At 43.1% G+C, this 18,992-nt stretch overlaps 1 protein-coding gene across 1 annotated transcript in view; it reads left to right on the top strand.

Annotated features, from left to right (window-relative positions):
* GFRA4 (GDNF family receptor alpha 4) overlaps positions 1-18,992 on the top strand; it is a 385,411-nt gene that overhangs the window by 333,920 nt on the left and 32,499 nt on the right. Inside the window, exons 3-4 of the mRNA XM_044278104.1 lie at positions 5,581-5,859; positions 11,939-12,019. Coding sequence (XP_044134039.1) covers positions 5,581-5,859; positions 11,939-12,019 — 360 coding nt within the window. The remainder of the gene's footprint in view (positions 1-5,580; positions 5,860-11,938; positions 12,020-18,992) is intronic.

Raw genomic sequence — 18,992 nt, 5'->3', positions numbered from 1 at the left:
TCCAGATGCTGCTATAGGGGGCGCTCAAGACTACACATCTAGATGCTGTTATAGGGGGCGCTCCAGACTACACATCCAGACTGCTGTTACAGGGGTTGCTCCAGACTGCAATGTTTTTTTTAACCTGAGTAATAATTATGGAATACCCTTATGTATTACAGCTGGGCTTCATTATCCTGTATAATCCAGGGTCCTATATCTTTGATTCGTGTGAATGCTTTTTATTATACGTTAATGTGCGTTTAATCCTCTGACTGTTAAATACCATTTGATTCACTGCTATCCGCACTCCTCATACTTGGCCTCCGGCTTTGAATCCGTAAATTCCCAATATTATTCCTCTTCCCCCACATCTGTAACTATTTCCCATTGGGGTCAATTAGACGTCTTAGCCTTAAGTGTAATAACACAGATTGATAATTGAAGAACAGTCAGTGAAGTCCTGTCCAGAGACGCAGGGGTTGTAATTCGGGGTGGGGGGGGGGGGATACATTTTTCATGCATCACAGTCACAAGCGCTAAAACGTTTGCGCTGTCTGTTCTGTGGACTGAGCGCGGTTGGATCAGCGCAGCGAGCCAAAACCCAGCAGTGCGATCCAAGAATTAGGATCTGCCTCCGACGCCGTCTTATTGCCAGCATCCGTATCAGACACATGCATAATTCATGCCCTCATTTACATTCACCGTAGGAAAATCACCAGAGATTAGAGGAAAGGCTTCGTTTAGTCATTTTGGTGTTTTCTTTACAGTTGTATGTACTTTTGTGATTACTTACATCAATGCATAAAATACCAAGTAGTTTATATGTTATATATTTATTTATTTATTTTTCTTTCATTTATATATTTTGTTTCCAGTATGTATATAGCATTATAATAGTGTCAGACACAGAATGGTACTGCCATATGCCAGGGGCTGTCAGAAGGGGCATTTTTCTTAATCCCTGTTTATATCCCATGGTATAAGACATGGTGCACATGGGGCGTGCAAAGCCGCTGACCACAGGGACTCATCCTTAATATATTCCCACAGGGACCATGTGCGTGACCATGATAAATTACCGATATGCAGACGAAGGATCCAGCGCTGCACAGGTCTGAAGACACGTCTGTCAAGCAATCATCCAATGCTCAGAACGCGTCAGATCATCATCCTTATGCTGTTTTAAGTTTAACCAGACCTGTGCTGGCTCCATAATTTGCAGTGTATTATAGATGATAGTCTGGGGTGGTTTACTGATTTCATGATGAAGAGGTTTTGCAGATTATGCAGAAATAATGCCTATAATTTAATAACATAATTTCATCTAAATCCAAAGTCCAAAATTCTTTATAGTGTTTTTAGTTTTTTTGGTGCAGAGCTCCAAATCTCTTGCTTCAGACTACTAAAGCATGGTATAATTCTTTCTGCTGGCAGCTACCACTAGAGGGAGCTCACTCTATACAGCAGCTATTTCACCTAATAATGTATGTGCCATGAGCTCCCCCTGCTGGCAGCCAAAAGAATGTTAGCGTTTTACCCACATTCTCCTTATATGCGGGTTTCCTGGTGCTCGGTAACCCCATTAAAGGTGTTATCCCATGATTCATGTAAGTAATGGGAAACAGACATCATCTAGTAGTTCATGAGAATTGCTACAACCAGCTCTGTAGCGCACATGAATCCAGAGACCTCCCCATTCATTGTCCAATTAATCTGCTCAATCTTGTTCAGGCTGGCAGCTCAGGGGCCGTTTCCTTTTTCATAGTTGTGTCCTCTCTGTTACAGCTATCTCCCTAGGACAACTTAGGGAGCATGTCCTTTTTCATGGGTTTGTCCTTTCTGCTGCAGCTCTCTCCCTATCACAGCTCAGGGAGGGAACATGTCCCTTCCTAGGGGGTGTGTTCTTTCTGCTGCAGCTCTCTCCCTATCACAGCTCAGGGAACATGTCTCTTCCTAGGGGGTGTGTTCTTTCTGCTGCAGCTCTCTCCCTATCACAGCTCAGGGAACATGTCTCTTCCTAGGGGGTGTGTTCTTTCTGCTGCAGCTCTCTCCCTATCACAGCTCAGGGAGGGAACATGTCCCTTCCTAGGGGGTGTTTTCTTTCTGCTGCAGCTCTCTCCCTATCACAGCTCAGGGAACATGTCTCTTCCTGGGGGGGTGTTCTTTCTGCTGCAGCTCTCTCCCTATCTCAGCTCAGGAAACATGTCTCTTCCTAGGGGAGTGTTTTCTTTCTGCTGCAGCTCTCTCCCTATCACAGCTCAGGGAACATGTCTCTTCCTAGGGGGGGTGTTCTTTCTGCTGCAGCTCTCTCCCTATCACAGCTCAGGGAACATGTCTCTTCCTGGGGGGGGGGTGTTCTTTCTGCTGCAGCTCTCTCCCTATCACAGCTCATGGAACATGTCTCTTCCTAGGGGGTGTGTTCTTTCTGCTGCAACTCTCTCCCTATCACAGCTCAGGAAACATGTCTCTTCCTAGGGGGTGTTTTCTTTCTGCTGCAACTCTCTCCCTTTAACAGCTCAGGGAACATGTCTCTTCCTAGGGGGTGTTTTCTTTCTGCTGCAGCTCTCTCCGTATCACAGCTCAGGGAACATGTCTCTTACTAGGGGGTGTGTTCTTTCTGCTGCAGCTCTCTCCCTATCACAGCTCAGGGAACATGTCTCTTCCTAGGGTGTGTGTTCTTTCTGCTGCAGCTCTCTCCCTATCACAGCTCAGGGAACATGTCTCTTCCTAGGGTGTGTGTTCTTTCTGCTGCAGCTCTCTCCCTATCACAGCTCATGGAACATGTCTCTTCCTAGGGGGTGTGTTCTTTCTGCTGCAACTCTCTCCCTATCACAGCTCAGGAAACATGTCTCTTCCTAGGGGGTGTTTTCTTTCTGCTGCAACTCTCTCCCTTTAACAGCTCAGGGAACATGTCTCTTCCTAGGGGGTGTTTTCTTTCTGCTGCAGCTCTCTCCTTATCACAGCTCAGGGAACATGTCTCTTACTAGGGGGTGTGTTCTTTCTGCTGCAGCTCTCTCCCTATCACAGCTCAGGGAACATGTCTCTTCCTAGGGGGTGTGTTCTTTCTGCTGCAGCTCTCTCCCTATCACAGCTCAGGGAACATGTCTCTTCCTAGGGTGTGTGTTCTTTCTGCTGCAGCTCTCTCCCTATCACAGCTCAGGGAACATGTCTCTTCCTAGGGGGTGTGTTATTCTTGCTGCAGCTCTCTCCTTATCACAGCTCAGGGAACATGTCTCTTACTAGGGGGTGTGTTCTTTCTGCTGCAGCTCTCTCCCTATCACAGCTCAGGGAACATGTCTCTTCCTAGGGGGTCTGTTCTTTCTGCTGAAGCTGTCTCCCTATAACAGTTCAGGAAACATGTCTCTTCCTAGGGGGGTGTTTTCTTTCTGCTGCAACTCTCTCCCTATCACAGCTCAGGAAACATGTCTCTTCCTAGGGGGTGTTTTATTTCTGCTGCAACTCTCTCCCTTTAACAGCTCAGGGAACATGTCTCTTCCTAGGGGGTGTTTTCTTTCTGCTGCAGCTCTCTCCTTATCACAGCTCAGGGAACATGTCTCTTACTAGGGGGTGTGTTCTTTCTGCTGCAGCTCTCTCCCTATCACAGCTCAGGGAACATGTCTCTTCCTAGGGGGTGTGTTCTTTCTGCTGCAGCTCTCTCCCTATCACAGCTCAGGGAACATGTCTCTTCCTAGGGTGTGTGTTCTTTCTGCTGCAGCTCTCTCCCTATCACAGCTCAGGGAACATGTCTCTTCCTAGGGGGGGTGTTATTCTTGCTGCAGCTCTCTCCTTATCACAGCTCAGGGAACATGTCTCTTACTAGGGGGTGTGTTCTTTCTGCTGCAGCTCTCTCCCTATCACAGCTCAGGGAACATGTCTCTTCCTAGGGGGTCTGTTCTTTCTGCTGAAGCTGTCTCCCTATAACAGCTCAGGAAACATGTCTCTTCCTAGGGGGGTGTTTTCTTTCTGCTGCAGCTCTCTCCCTATCACAGCTCAGGGAACATGTCTCTTCCTGGGGGGGGGGGGTGTTCTTTCTGCTGCAGCTCTCTCCCTATCACAGCTCAGGGAACATGTCTCTTCCTAGGGGGTGTGTTCTTTCTGCTGCTGCTCTCTCCCTATCACAGCTCAGGGAACATGTCTCTTCCTAGGGGGGGTATTCTTTCTGCTGCAGCTCTCTCCCTATCACAGCTCAGGAAACATGTCTCTTCCTAGGGGGGGGTGTTTTCTTTCATCTGCAGCTCTCTCCCTATCACAGCTCAGGAAACATGTCTCTTCCTAGGGGGGGGGTTCTTTCTGCTGCAACTCTCTCCCTATCACAGCTTAAGGAACATGTATCTTCCTAGGGGGTGTTTTCTTTCTGCTGCAGCTCTCTCCCTATCACAGCTCAGGGAACATGTCTCTTCCTAGGGGGGGTGTTCTTTCTGCTGCAGCTTTCTCCCTATCACAGCTCAGGAAACATGTCTCTTCCTAGGGGGGGTGTTTTCTTTCTGCTGCAGCTCTCTCCATATCACAGCTCAGGGAACATGTCTCTTCCTAGGGGGTGTTTTCTTTCTGCTGCAGCTCTCTCCCTATCACAGCTCAGGGAACATGTCTCTTCCTGGGGGGGTGTTCTTTCTGCTGCAGCTCTCTCCCTATCACAGCTCAGGAAACATGTCTCTTCCTAGGGGGTGTTTTCTTTCTGCTGCAGCTCTCTCCCTATCACAGCTCAGGGAACATGTCTCTTCCTAGGGGGTGTTTTCTTTCTGCTGCAGCTCTCTCCCTATCACAGCTCAGGGAACATGTCTCTTCCTAGGGGGTGTTTTCTTTCTGCTGCAGCTCTCTCCCTATCACAGCTCAGGGAACATGTCTCTTCCTAGGGGGTGTGTTCTTTCTGCTGCAGCTCTCTCCTTATCACAGCTCAGGGAACATGTCTCTTCCTAGGGGGTGTTTTCTTTCTGCTGCAGCTCTCTCCCTATCACAGCTCAGGGAACATGTCTCTTCCTAGGGGGCATATCCTTCCTCTTTTTGTCAGCTCTCTTCTTGTCTCTTTCTCGGGGGCATATCCTTTCTGCTGCAGCTGTCTTTAGGACAGCTTAGAGGGTGTGTTCTTTTTCAGAGGAGTCTTCTTTCTGCGGCAGCTGGAAGGGCATGCCCTTTCTCAGGAGGCATATCCATTGTCAGGAACATGCCCTTCCTGCTGTAACTGTCACAGCTTCTAACTGGATACAACTGGCGACAGGGGAGAAATGAAACTGAGCATGTGCAACCACCTTAGTCAGGTGGACAGAGAAATAAGGAAAAAAACAAACAGAAGGCGGCGCTATACAGATGCAATTTTTATAATAGCTCGGTGGCTATGCAAATTTTTTATTACACATAATTGCTAAAGTATTCATATCCAGGTGCTGGTGTGAAGAACGCAGAATATCTTTCATGAGACACCCCCTTTAAGTGCACCCCTACAAGGTGTCAAAATGAGCAATCCCTGTACCTGTGAATCTGGGCATTGACCCTTTCTATGGTGGGTAGTGGCATCAGCTGTTTTATGAGCCGAAATGTGCCCAGCGATACCATGGCATTTTCATTGTCTATCTAATATATTCTGTTTTGATTCCCCCACAGAAAGGATGTCCGGTGCCACATCATCCAGCAGAGACTGCCTACAAGCCGGAGAATCGTGCAAAAATAACCCCAGCTGCAGCTTCAATTTACGAACATTGCGCCAGTGCATAGCTGGCAATGGTGCCAACAAGCTAGCGCCCAATGCCAAGAGCCAGTGCAAGCGTACCGTGGACGCCCTTCACTCCAGCCAGCTGCACGGCTGCAAGTGCAAGCGAGGGATGAAGAAGGAGAAGAACTGTCTAAATATATATTGGAGCATTCACCACACCTTGATGGAAGGTCAGTGTACGGCAGACACTGCTATATACACACGGCTGCTCCTCTGCCGGTTGCTTGCTTTCCAGGAGCAGCAGAGTTGAATTTGTCATTTATTACTGCGTGGTATGTGTATCATAACAATAAACCAGGGCCATCCTATGATGCCACAATGAGCTCTGCTATACAGTATCGAAAACTATTCATTGTGACTGGGAGTATTATATACCCCTTTACCACCTTTCATGTACCTCTGGGTGACCAGGGCTAAGGCGGTATATTTATGTCTTGATACAGTATATAGCAGGCGGCAGACGGGTGTGTTCTGTTGTTATGTAGCACTGGGAATGATATATGCTGATGACAAAACATGGCATATACCACTAGATCACCAGGGACATGACCATGCTTTACCAGGGACTATGCACTGCACTGTATAAGACATGGTATGTACATAAGCACCGGCATTTTGCCTAAAGCCATAGGAAAAAAAACTGATTGTCTCCTGCTATATTCACAAATATTCCTTCATATAGAGTGGTCTGTTAGGTGCATACGGGAGTGTTTACATGAATCACAAAAAAAAGACACCACTAGCCCACCCTGGAATAATTATACTATAGCACTCTGTACACTTCACATACCACTGGCCCACCCTGGAATAATTATACTATAGCACTCTGTACACTTCACATACCACTGGCCCACCCTGGAATTGAAGTATATAACACTAGACCACTCTGGTATCTTTATAGTATATGCCACTGGGTCACCCTGGAAAAAGTATATCATATAACACTATATACCACATATAATACATAACACTAGATACCTCATACATCACTGAACCACCCTGGAATAGTTACAGTATATAACGCTAGATAACTTATATACCACCAGACCACCCTGGAATAATTATGTTATGTAATGCTAGATACCTTATATACCACTGGATCACCCTTGAATAATGATAGTATATAATAAAATATACCTCATATACCACCGGACCACCCTGGAATAATTATAGTGTATAATAAAATATACCTCATATACAATTGGACCACCCTGGAGGATTAATTATAATATATAATTCTAGATACCTCATATACCACCGGACCACCCTGGAATAATTATAGTATATAACGCTAAATACCTCATAAAGAAAAAGTAGAATCCGGCTTCCCATAAAAGAAAAAGTTTTATTTCCTTGTATAAAATATCCAGACATCATATACAAAAACTTTGTCTACGTGTTTCAGCCCTTAGAAATAGCGGTCCTTCATCATGACATACAAAAGCTAAAATAAAGTCCCTCTCTTATAGGGATGGGGTGGGTATCACCTAATTAACCTTGTTGCCGGTGTGGCCTCCGACGTACCCGTCTTTGAGGAGCGCCTACATGGATGTGTTGCCTCAGTCTCACTAACTATGCAGAGTGACCCCTCATCGATGGTGGTTTCAGATCTGTGTTTACAGGCCGATAGTGAAATGCCCGGTGTTCTGACACATACACACAGGAAAGAGTCAGCCGGAAACACCATACTTTGGGCGACTTCGTGCCATCCTGCACATATCATCAAAAATATCCCAAAGGGAGAGACGACTAGGGCTAGACGTGACTGCTCAAATGTCCCCCTGTCCTCACAGGAAGCAGAGAAGATCACAACCACATTACACTGAGCAGAATACCGAGAGGGCGAAGCAGTGTGCACTGACACAAGATAGGGTTCCTTTAGTATTTCCCCTAACAGTCAAACAAAAATCAAAAAATAAGATCAGTAATAGAAGAATAAAAACACATTTTGAAGCATTATGAAGCGTAAAGCGCGTCCCATTACCTTTGTTACAAGACTCAGTGAGGAGTTCGGGGAGATCAGCAATATCATACGGCGACACTCCCCGATTCTGGATTATGACGGAGAGCGGGAACATGTAGTATCGGCAGGTATTAAAAGTGTAGCATGAAAGGCTCCTACCATAGGTCACAGGGTCAGCCCCAGTTTATTTTTTGATTACGGTGCGAAGACTAAATAACCCGCGTGGTAACATGTAAGGGCTGTTATAAATGGGGCAGCAATAGACGCAGAGGCTGCAGTTTCCTAAATGTTTGTCAGTCGATCCCCTCCGCAGCCAATGGCGGTCGCCATACAATACGACACTGTTTGAATAGCAATACGGAATTTGCAGGGAATGCGGCTACAGTATGTGGGCTGTGCGACTCATCAGATTAAGGGGGGAATCCTATAAGAGAGGGACTTTATTTTAGCTTTTGTATGTCATGATGAAGGACCGCTATTTCTAAGGTCTGAAACGCGTAGACAAAGTTTTTGCATATGATGTCTGGATATTTTATACAAGGAAATAAAACTTTTTCTTTAATGGGAAGCCGGATTCTACTTTTTCTATTTGAATATTCACATGGTCGTGTCCGGGACTTAATTCTGTGCCTCCCAGAGAAAGCTCACGGGAGAGCGCTGCAGCTGGTGTGTTTACATTGCTAAATACCCCATATACCACTGGACCACCCTGGGACAATTATAGTATATAACGCTAGATACTTTATATGCCACTGGACCACCCTGGAATATAGTATATCATTCTAGACACCTCATATACCACCGGACCACCCTGGAATAATTATAGTATATAACGCTAGATACTTTATATGCCACTGGACCACCCTGGAATATAGTATATCATTCTAGACACCTCATATACCACCGGACCACCCTGGAATAATTATAGTATGTAACGCTAGATACTTTATATACCACCGGACCACCCTGGACTAATTATAGTATATAATGCTAAATACCTCATATACCACCGGACCACCCTGGACTAATTATAGTATATAATGCTAAATACCTCATATACCACCGGACCACCCTGGAATAATTGTGGTATATAACACTAGATACTTTATATACCACTGGACCACCCTGGAATATAGTATATAATTCTAGATACCTCATATACCACTGGACCATCCTGGAATAATTATAGTATATAATGCTACATACCTTATATACCACCGGACCACCCTGGACTAATTATAGTATATAATGCTAAATACCTCATATACCACCGGACCACCCTTGAATAATTATGGTATATAACTTTAGATAGTTTATATACCACTGGACCACCCTGGAATATAGTATATCATTCTAGATACCTTATCTACCACTGGACCACCCTGGACTAACTATAGTATATAATGCTAAATACCTCATATACCACCGGACCACCCTGGAATAGTTATAGCATATAATAATAGATACCTCATATACCACCGGACCACCCTGGAATAGTTATAGCATATAATAATAGATACCTCAAATACCACCGGACCACCCTGGAATAGTTATAGCATATAATAATAGATACCTCATATACCACCGGACCACCCTGGAATAGTTATAGCATATAATAATAGATACCTCAAATACCACCGGACCACCCTGGAATAATTATAGAATATAACGCTAGATACCTCATATATTACCGGACCACCCTGGAGTAACTATGGCAGGGAGCACTGGGCCACCCTGGTATAGCGGATAGCATTGGACCCTTCATATTCCATTGGTTGAAGAGCATTTTAATACCAGCGCAGTCTTCCTCTGAATCAGCCAGACTTGCTCATCTCACAACATTTCCCATAAATGTGCCCCATTCCTGCAGTGATGATTTATTTCCATCATTTGCCGTGTAACTGGCGGCTCGCTTTAATCAATACACGCTGTTGTCTGTCTGTTTTAACTGCCATGAAAAAAAATGTTGTTGCTGTAATATCACAAGTAATAGACCATGGCAGCAATAATAATGAGAGCCAGAAAAGATGCACATTTCTGAGATTCCGCTACAAGCCTCCTAGATGACAAATTATGAAAAAGTCTCACTGGCAGGAAGGAGTAGCTGAAAGGTGTGTGTCAGGCGAGAACACAGGAGAGGACCGGCAGCAAACGCAGTGTGGAGCAATGGGATGGCAATGGTCATGTGGCTTATAGGATACAAGATAACTGCTTGCAGTCAGTGAAGAAAACCATTTTTGTTCACATCTAAGTGACTTGGGTGCAGGGTTGATACAAAAGGGTGAGCTCTGGAACATTGTAATAAGCTGTGCACCTAGGGAAGAAGAATAGGATGGGGTTTTAGCCTCTGAATGTAAACAGGCATATACTATTCACTGACAACAAGCAGAGATCTTAGCAGGAATTGAAACATTAAGTATGTTATAATGAAACTTTTGAAAATTTGAAAAATACCATCGACCACCTACTTTACCTACCTTTCATTCCAGCCCTAGATTTGCATGGGACACAAGAAATAGATGGGGAGAGGGTTAAAGAGCAGTTGTCCTCAGGATCAACCCTATTAAACTATATAGTATATATAGTATACTACCTTATAGTGCTGTTCCTGCTGATTAAAATGATACATGTCGTGTTAAAATCGGTGGCGGCGTTCCTGAGCAAAAATACTTTTATTCTTCATCCAATTTAAAGCTTTAACGCACCAAGAGGTGTGGTCAGCGCTGATCAGCTGAAGCTAGGCCCCGCCCCTCGGTGCGCTACAAATAGAAGTCCATTTTCTCAGAAACGCCACCACCAATTTTCACAAGACAGGTATCATTTTAAACAGCAGGAACAACCCTACCAGCCCATTTGATTGCTTTAATAGGTTTAATCTTAGTAACAGGTACCATTTAATTATAGTTGTAGTGCCCTGGAGCAAGGGTACTTTGGACTATGGACGTTTGTAGACATTTGCCCCTATTGCTGCTACGCAAAGCCGTCAACTCTCTACAGTTGTGCACTTCAAAGGGTTAACTTTTTATGCCATTGTTTACACTTACACTGTTTCACATTGTTGAACTGCATTTTATATGTTTATTACAGCATATCCTGTTCTTTTGCACTTTTGTTACACTATATCTGCACTGCACGATGGAAAGGGTTAATCCACAGCCAGCTAAGAGACTTTGGGGCTTTCTATCTATGCAGAAGTTAGAAATCTTCCACGGTTATTATGAGGGAATATACAAATACTAGACACCAGCACTGACCTTCTGACTGGTTTAGCTCAGTTGTATATGTATGAAGACTTGTTTATGTCTGGAAAAAACTGTTTAGTCTTCCCATAGACTTTTATTGAAACTCTATACTAGTCTATGGCAGACTGAAACTGCATTGTATTTGTTTAGGCTGTGCTTCTCCACTCCACCCCTCCCACCAGAAGGTTCTAGTTCATCTAGAAACTGTAGACAGGGAGAGCAGTCAGAGCCCCTAGTGTTCTGCAGTTAGGGAACAGTGATTAGTAGGAGAGACTCTCCTAGACTACATTAGTGACTAGAAGAAGATGATACTCTTCCACAGGCCCTGGATCACCAGATATTTGACTAGATGGCCAGGCAGATGACTGAGCCACAGACCTTGGGCCACCAGCCCTTTGGCCAGTGTACCACCCTTCTGAGAGACAGAGGGACAGCTGGTTACTGCAGACTCTAACTCTCTGGACTTATTTCTCATTGGGGTGCACCACGCCTTACCAACCCTTTAAGAGGCCAGCAACACGTGGTGACACCTTGACAGTGTTCAGATGACCCAGCGTAGTGCTGGGACCACCTCAAACCTGGCCACTGCTAGTTTTTCCATTTTGAGTAGAAAAAAACAAGCTCTGATGGCAGCAATTGCCGAGAAGCTGAAAAAGCACAATTCTGATGGTCTGTTATAGCAAAATAATAGCGGTGAGTATGGACAAATGTTTTCTGCTTCTGAGGACATGCGCTGCATTATACCTCCCAAATTTCAAAGTTGAAAAATTTAAAATTGAAACATTTCACTTCTAGAGTTGGCTTTGAATAAATATTTTTTCTGTCAAGAGCAGAGAGCCTTCCTGTAAAGTGAAATGATACCGGAGAGGGCTCTGCCAGTTTCCACGATAATGTTCCCTTCCAAGGACATCATTCACTCGGGCCGATTTCACATTAAATTGCCGGTCAAATGTTACCTTTGTGAAAAGCAAATATAATGAGAGTGTAAGAGAAGACTTTAGGAGGGACAGCGGTAACTCAGTTTCAATGTGTTTTTTCTTTCAGGTGTAAGTGTCTTAGAGAGTTCACCCTATGAATCATTTGTGAGAGGGTTTGACTACGTGAGGCTGGCGTCCATCACAGCAGGTAATTATACCGTAATTCTAGTGCACGTCCTATATGCAGGGTGGATATCACCACACACAATGATATCATCCTCCTCCTTTATATGACTGCACAATAACAGAGAATATAATGTGATAGTGTGGCTAGAAACAGTCCTGGAACATCCCACCGAAGCCCAGAGGACCATGAGGGTGATCAACAGATGCAAACACAAAGGATACAGGAACGTACACCCACCTGTGGCTCTTCAGCTGTTGCAAAACTACAACTCCCACCATGTTTTGAACACCGCTAGCAAGCCCCATACTGGGAGAACAACACAAAATTACACAATCTCTAGTCTCGAGTTTATACATGGAAAGTATTCTAGTAGTTATATTTTTGTACATAGGAGCAGTATTATAGCAGTTATAATCTTGTACATAGGAGCAGTATTATAGCAGTTATATCCGTGTACATAGGTGAAGTATTATAGTAGTTCTATTCTTGTACATAGGAGGTACTATTATACTAGTTATATTCTTGTACACAGGAGGCAGTATTACAGTAGTTATATTCCTGTACATAGGAGGCAGTATTATAGTAGTTATATTCTTGTACATAGGAGCAGTATTATAGTAGTTATATTCTTGTACATAGGAGGTAGTATTATAGTAGTTATATTCTTGTACATAGTAGTGTTGATCGGGCAACAAAGTGCTTGTGTGCTCTGGCCGAACACATCGGTATGCTCGTGTACTCTACCGAGCACCCGAGCACAATGGAAGTCAATAGGAGAACCCCAGGCACCCCTTGCTCGGAAGAGAAGAGGGTGTCTGGTTCACAAAAAAAGTTAGAAATTGATGGAAAACCCATCAAAATGGTTTGGAAACAGCATTAAGAGGATAGCTGGATGCATCTTGGACTCCTATTATCTATGACACACAATAGACAACCACACAAAGGCTATATGCCAAAAGCCAGGTATGTGGAAGCCAACAATCTATCCATGAGACAGATGACAGGCTTAGTCAGCATACCTTACAATGGCAGCCTTGCGACATTCCAAATCAGCTCTCTTCTGACTGAGAGCCAATAAGCTTCAAAGTTGCTTCACATTTGTTGGATGGCTTGGTTGAACCTGCGCACCTAGATCAATATCATTATGGTAACAAAAAGTTTTCTGATTGTCCTAACATAATATTCAATAACCTTTCTATACAGTTTTGTTTTTATGTAAAAACTCATTTGCATAAACATGGGCATATAGAAAAACATGCAAATGAGCAGAATCTGCCTTGTTTTTTAGCTGAAAAAACATTTGCATGAAAAATTCACGATCTACACATGAACAGCGCCATCTATTAGTTTCATAGTCTTATGACAAGATTATTAGTCTTGTCATAAGACTGTGAAACCAAGAGATGGCGCTGTTCATCTTGTTGGGGCGCTAGTAGCACTCAGCCTATAATAGCCTGTTCTAACACTGAGGTGTATATCGGATTGCTGCTATCATTCACACATCTTCTAGCACTTTATCTGCGGTAATATAAGCTTGCTAGGGTGTATCTAAGAACTATTGCCCTGCTTGTAATGACAAGGTGTGTAGACTCTGTTGAGCAGAGTGCCCCACTTACTCGCGCCCCAACAAGATGAACAGCACCATCTATTGGTTTCATAGTCTTATGACAAGACTAATATGGTTGTCATAAGACTTATAGTCTAATAGTCTTGTCATAAGACTATGAAACCAATAGATGGCGCTGTTCATGAGTAGTGTAGATCAGGAATTTTCCATGCAAATGTTTTTTTAGCTGAAAAACAAGGCAGATTCTGCTTATTTGTATGTCTTTCCAATATGGCCATGTTTATGCAAATGAGTTTTTACATGAAAAAACTGTAACATAGTAACATAGTATACAAGGCAGAAAAAAAAGACACCTGTCCATCCAGTTCGGCCTGTTATCCTGCAGGTTGATCCAGAGGAAGGGGGAAAAATCCTGTGAGGTAGAAGCCAATTTTCCCCACTTAAGGGGGGAAAAATTCCTTCCTGACTCCAATCAGGCAATCAGAATAACTCCCTGGATCAACAACCCCTCTCTAGTAGCGATAGCCTGTAATATTATTACACTCCAGAAATACATCCAGGCCCCTCTTGAATTCCTTTATTGTACTCACCATCACCACCTCCTCAGGCAGAGAGCTCCATAGTCTCACTGCTCTTACCGTAAAGAATCCTCTTCTATGTCTGTGTACAAACCTTCTTTCCTCCAGACGCAGAGGAAGTCCCCTCGTCACAGTCACAGTCCTGGGGATAAATAGATGATGGGAGTGATCTCTGTACTGACCCCTGATATATTTATACATAGTAATTAGATCTCCCCTCAGTCGTCTTTTTTCTAAAGTGAATAACCCTAATGTTGATAATCTTTCAGGGTACTGTAGTTGCCTCATTCCAGTTATTACTTTAGTTGCCCTCCTCAGAACACTCTGCAGCTCTATGTCTGCCTTGTTCACAGGAGCCCAGAACTGTGCACAGTCCTCCATGTGTGGTCTGACTAGTGATTTGTAAAGTGGTAGCACTATGTTCTCATCACGGGCCTCTATGCTTCTTTTTTTGATGCAACCCATTATCTTATTGGCCTCGGCAGCAGCTGCCTGACACTGTTTTTTACTGCTTAGTTTGCTGTTTATAAAAATTCCTTTTCCATGTCAGTGTTACCCAGTGTTTTACCATTTAGTATGTACGTGTGACTTGCATTATTCCTTCCCATGTGCATAACCTTACATTTGTCAGTGTTAAACCTCATCTGCCACTTCTCTGCCCAAGCCTGCAATCTATCCAGATTTATCTGTGGCAGTGTACTGTCCTCTGTAGTATATATGTACAGTATACTGTCCTCTTCAGTGTTAATTACTTAACACAGTTTAATGTCATCTGCAAAAAATGATATTTTACTGTGCAAGCCTTCTACAAGATCATTAACAAATATATTGAAGAGAATAGGGCCCAATACTGACCCCTGAGGTACTCCACTAGTGACAGTGACCCAATCTGAGTGTGTACCGTTAATAACCACCCTCTGTTTTCTATCACTCAGCCAGTTACTTACCCACATACAGACGTTTTCTCCCAGTCCGAGCATTCTCCTTTTATATACTAACCTTTTATGTGGTACAGTGTCAAATGCTTTGGAGAAGTCCAGATATACGACATCCATTGATTTACCGCTGTCAAGTCTAGAACTTATCTCCTCATAGAAACTGATTAAATTTGTTTGACATGACCGATCCCTCATGAAGCCATGCTGATATGATGTTATTTGCTTGTTTTCATTGAGATCCTCCAAGATAGCATCCCTTAGAAAACCTTCAAACAGTTTACCCACAACAGATGTTAAACTTACCGGCCTATAGTTTCCAGGCTCTGTTTTTTTACCCTTTTTGATTATTGGCACCACATTTGCCATGCGCCAATCCTGTGGAACACTCCCTGTCAGTATAAAGTCTGTAAATATCAGAAATAAGGGTCTGGCTATGACATTACTTAATAATCTTAGGATACGGGGGTGTATGCCATCTGGCCCTGGCGATTTGTCTATTTTAATCTTTTTAAGTCGCTGTTGTACTTCTTCCTGGGTCAGACAGGACACTTTTAATGGGGAATTTACTTTTACATTCAGCATTTCATCTGACAGTTTATTTTCCTCAGTGAATACAGTGGAGAAAAAAATATTTAACAGCTTTGCTTTCTCCTCATCGCTCTCTGCGACTTCCCCCTCATTGTTCTGTAGAGGGCCGACACCTTCAGATTTATGCTTTTTTTTATATAATTGAAAAACATTTTAGGGTTAGTTTTACTCTCTTTGGCAATTAATCTCTCGGTCTCTAGTTTGGCGGCTTTTATTTGCTTTTTACATATTCTATTTTTTTCCTTATAGTTTTTCAGTGCTTCCTCGCTACCCTCCTGTTTTAGTGATTTAAATGCTTTCTTTTTGTCATTTATTGCATTCTTTACAGTTCTATTTATCCACATTGGTTTCTTCTTGTTCCTTAACCTTTTATTCCCATAAGGCATGTACCTCTCACAATGAAATTTTAGGATGCTTTTAAAAATATCCAATTTTGTAGCTGTATTTTTATTTTTGAGGACTTTGTCCCAGTTAGTTAGGCCTATGGCCTCTCTTAGTTGGCTAAAGTTTGCTTTTTTGAAGTTTGGTATTTTTTTTCCTCCCTGTAGAAACGCTCGTTTGAAGGATAATTGGAAGGTTATTAATTTATGGTCACTATTTCCCAGGTTTCCCCCAACCTGCACATCTGTTGTTCTGTCAGGTCTATTAGTTAATACTAAGTCCAGTATGGCCGACCCTCTGGTCGGGTCTTGAACCAGTTGGGAAAGATAATTGTCTTTGGTTATTGCCAAGAACCTATTTCCTTTATGAGATATACAGGTTTCAGTTTCCCAGTCTATATCTGGGTAGTTGAAGTCCCCCATAATAACCACCTCATTATGATTTGCCGCCTTGTCTATCTCGTTTAGTAGTAGATTTTCTGTAGTATATTCGGTGGTTTATAATAAACTCCTATTAGTAATTTATTATTATTTTTGCCTCCATGTATTTCTACCCACAGTGACTCCACATGTTCATGTCCCTCACCTATATCTTCTCGGACTGTGGGCTTTAGACCGGACTTTACATAAAGGCAGACCCCTCCCCCTCTCCGGTTTTGACGATCCTTTCTAAACAGACTGTAACCCTGTACATTAACTGCCCAGTCATAGTGTCATAGCTATCATCCAGCCATGTCTCAGTTATTCCCACTATGTCATAGTCCTCCTCACACATCACTAATTCCAGTTCCCCAGTTTTATTAGTCAGGCTTCTGGCATTAGTATACATACAATTAAGAGTATTTTTTACCCTACACCTTTCCTTCTGAACTGTTCTAGTCCCTCCTTCCATTCCTCCCCCAGTCCCATTATCTTGCCCCTGGTCTCTATCTGCTCTATCTTCCCATCCTATAACATAATTACCCTCCCCCAGTCCCAAGTTTAAACACTCCTCCAACCTTCTAGCCATCTCCTCCCCCAACACAGCTGCCCCTTCCCCGTTGAGGTGCAGCCCATCCCTACGATAGAGCCTGCAGCTGACAGAGAAGTCGTCCCAGTTCTCCAGGAACCAAAACAAGTTCTTTAGCCACTTGTTAACCTCCCTAATCTCCCGCTGCCTTTCTTGTGTGGCTCATGGTACAGGTAGTATTTCGGAAAACACTACCTTTTGAGGTCCTTGCCCTAAGCTTGTGACCTAAATCCCTAAAATCATTTTTAAGGACTCTCCACCTTCCTCTAACTTTGTCATAGGTTCCGATATGGACCATGACCGCTGGGTCTTCTCCAACCCCTCCCAGTAATCTGTCAACCCCATCCGCAATGTGTCGAACTCGAGCGCCAGGAAGACAACACACTGTTTGACAATCCCGGTCTTTGTGACAGATCGCCCTTTCTGTACCCCTAATAATATAGTCTCCCACTACCAGTACCTGTCTGGCCTGCCCTGCTCTCCTGGTCCCCTGCTTACTGGAGCTGACATTCCCCTGACTGGCAGAGGAAGTGTCTGGCTGCAGCAGTGCCGTCCCCGGACTGACATCCCCCTCATCTGCCAAACGTCCAAACTTGTTGGGGTGTGTCAGATCAGGGCTAGCCTCCCTGGCACTCTTCCCTCTACCCAGCTAGCTACCTCACTTCCCTCAGTTTATTGAATATTATGTTAGGACAACAGAAAACTTTTTGTCACCCTAATGATATTGCTCTAGGTGCACAGGTCCACCCAATCTATCCAACAGATGTGAAGCAACTTTGAGGCTTACTGGCTCTCAGTCAGATGAGAGCTGGTTTGGAATGTCTCATAGTGCACAAGGCTGCCATTGTAAGGTATGTGGACTGTTTTATGTCTCATGGATAGGTTGTTGGCTTCCACATACCTGGCTTTTGACATATAGCCTTTGTGTGGTTGTCTATTGTATGTCCTAGATAATTGGAGTCCAAGACGCATCCAGCTGTCCTCTTAATGCTGTTTCCAAACCATTTTGATGGGTTTTCCATCAATTTCTAACCTTTTTTGTGAACCAGACACCTTCTCTTCTTCAGAGCAGGGGGTCCCTGGTTTGATGCTCGGGTCTCCCATTGATTTTCATTGTATTAAATTGTACTCGAGCAGCCGCAGTATTTAGCTGAGCACTGCAATGTGCCAAGCATAGCGATGCTCACGCCGAACATCAGTTCAGCCGAGCATGCTCGCTCAACACTAGTGCATAGGAGCAGTATTATAGTAGTTATATTCTAATACATAGGAGGCAGTATTATAGTAGTTATATTCCTGTACATAGGAGCAGTATTATAGTAGTTATATTCTTGTACATAGGAGCAGTATTATAGTAAGTATATATATGTACATAGAAGCAGTATTATAGTAGTTATATTATTGTACATAGGAGCAGTATTATAGTAGTTATATTCTTGTACATAGGAGGCAGTATTATAGTAGTTATATTCTTGTACATAGGAGCAGTGTTATAGTAGTTATATTCTTGTACATAGGAGGCAGTATTATAGTAGTTATATTCTTGTACATAGGAGCAGTATTATAGTAGTTATATTCTTGTACATAGGAGCAGTATTATAGTAGTTATATTCTTGTACATAGGAGCAGTATTATAGTAGTTATATTCTTGTACATAGGAGCAGTATTATAGTAGTTATATTTTTGTACATAGGAGCAGTATTATAGTAGTTATATTCTTGTACATAGGAGCAGTATTATAGTAGTTATATTCTTGTACATAGGAGCAGTATTATAGTAGTTATATTCTTGTACATAGGAGCAGTATTATAGTAGTTATATTCTTGTACATAGGAGCAGTATTATAGTAGTTATATTCTTGTACATAGGAGCAGTATTATAGTAGTTATATTCTTGTACATAGGAGGCAGTATTATAGTAGTTATATTCTTGTA

This window comes from Bufo gargarizans, chromosome 1, assembly GCF_014858855.1.
Source record: "Bufo gargarizans isolate SCDJY-AF-19 chromosome 1, ASM1485885v1, whole genome shotgun sequence".
Classification (NCBI taxonomy): domain Eukaryota; kingdom Metazoa; phylum Chordata; class Amphibia; order Anura; family Bufonidae; genus Bufo; species Bufo gargarizans.
This window is presented reverse-complemented; position numbering and strand designations above follow the sequence as displayed.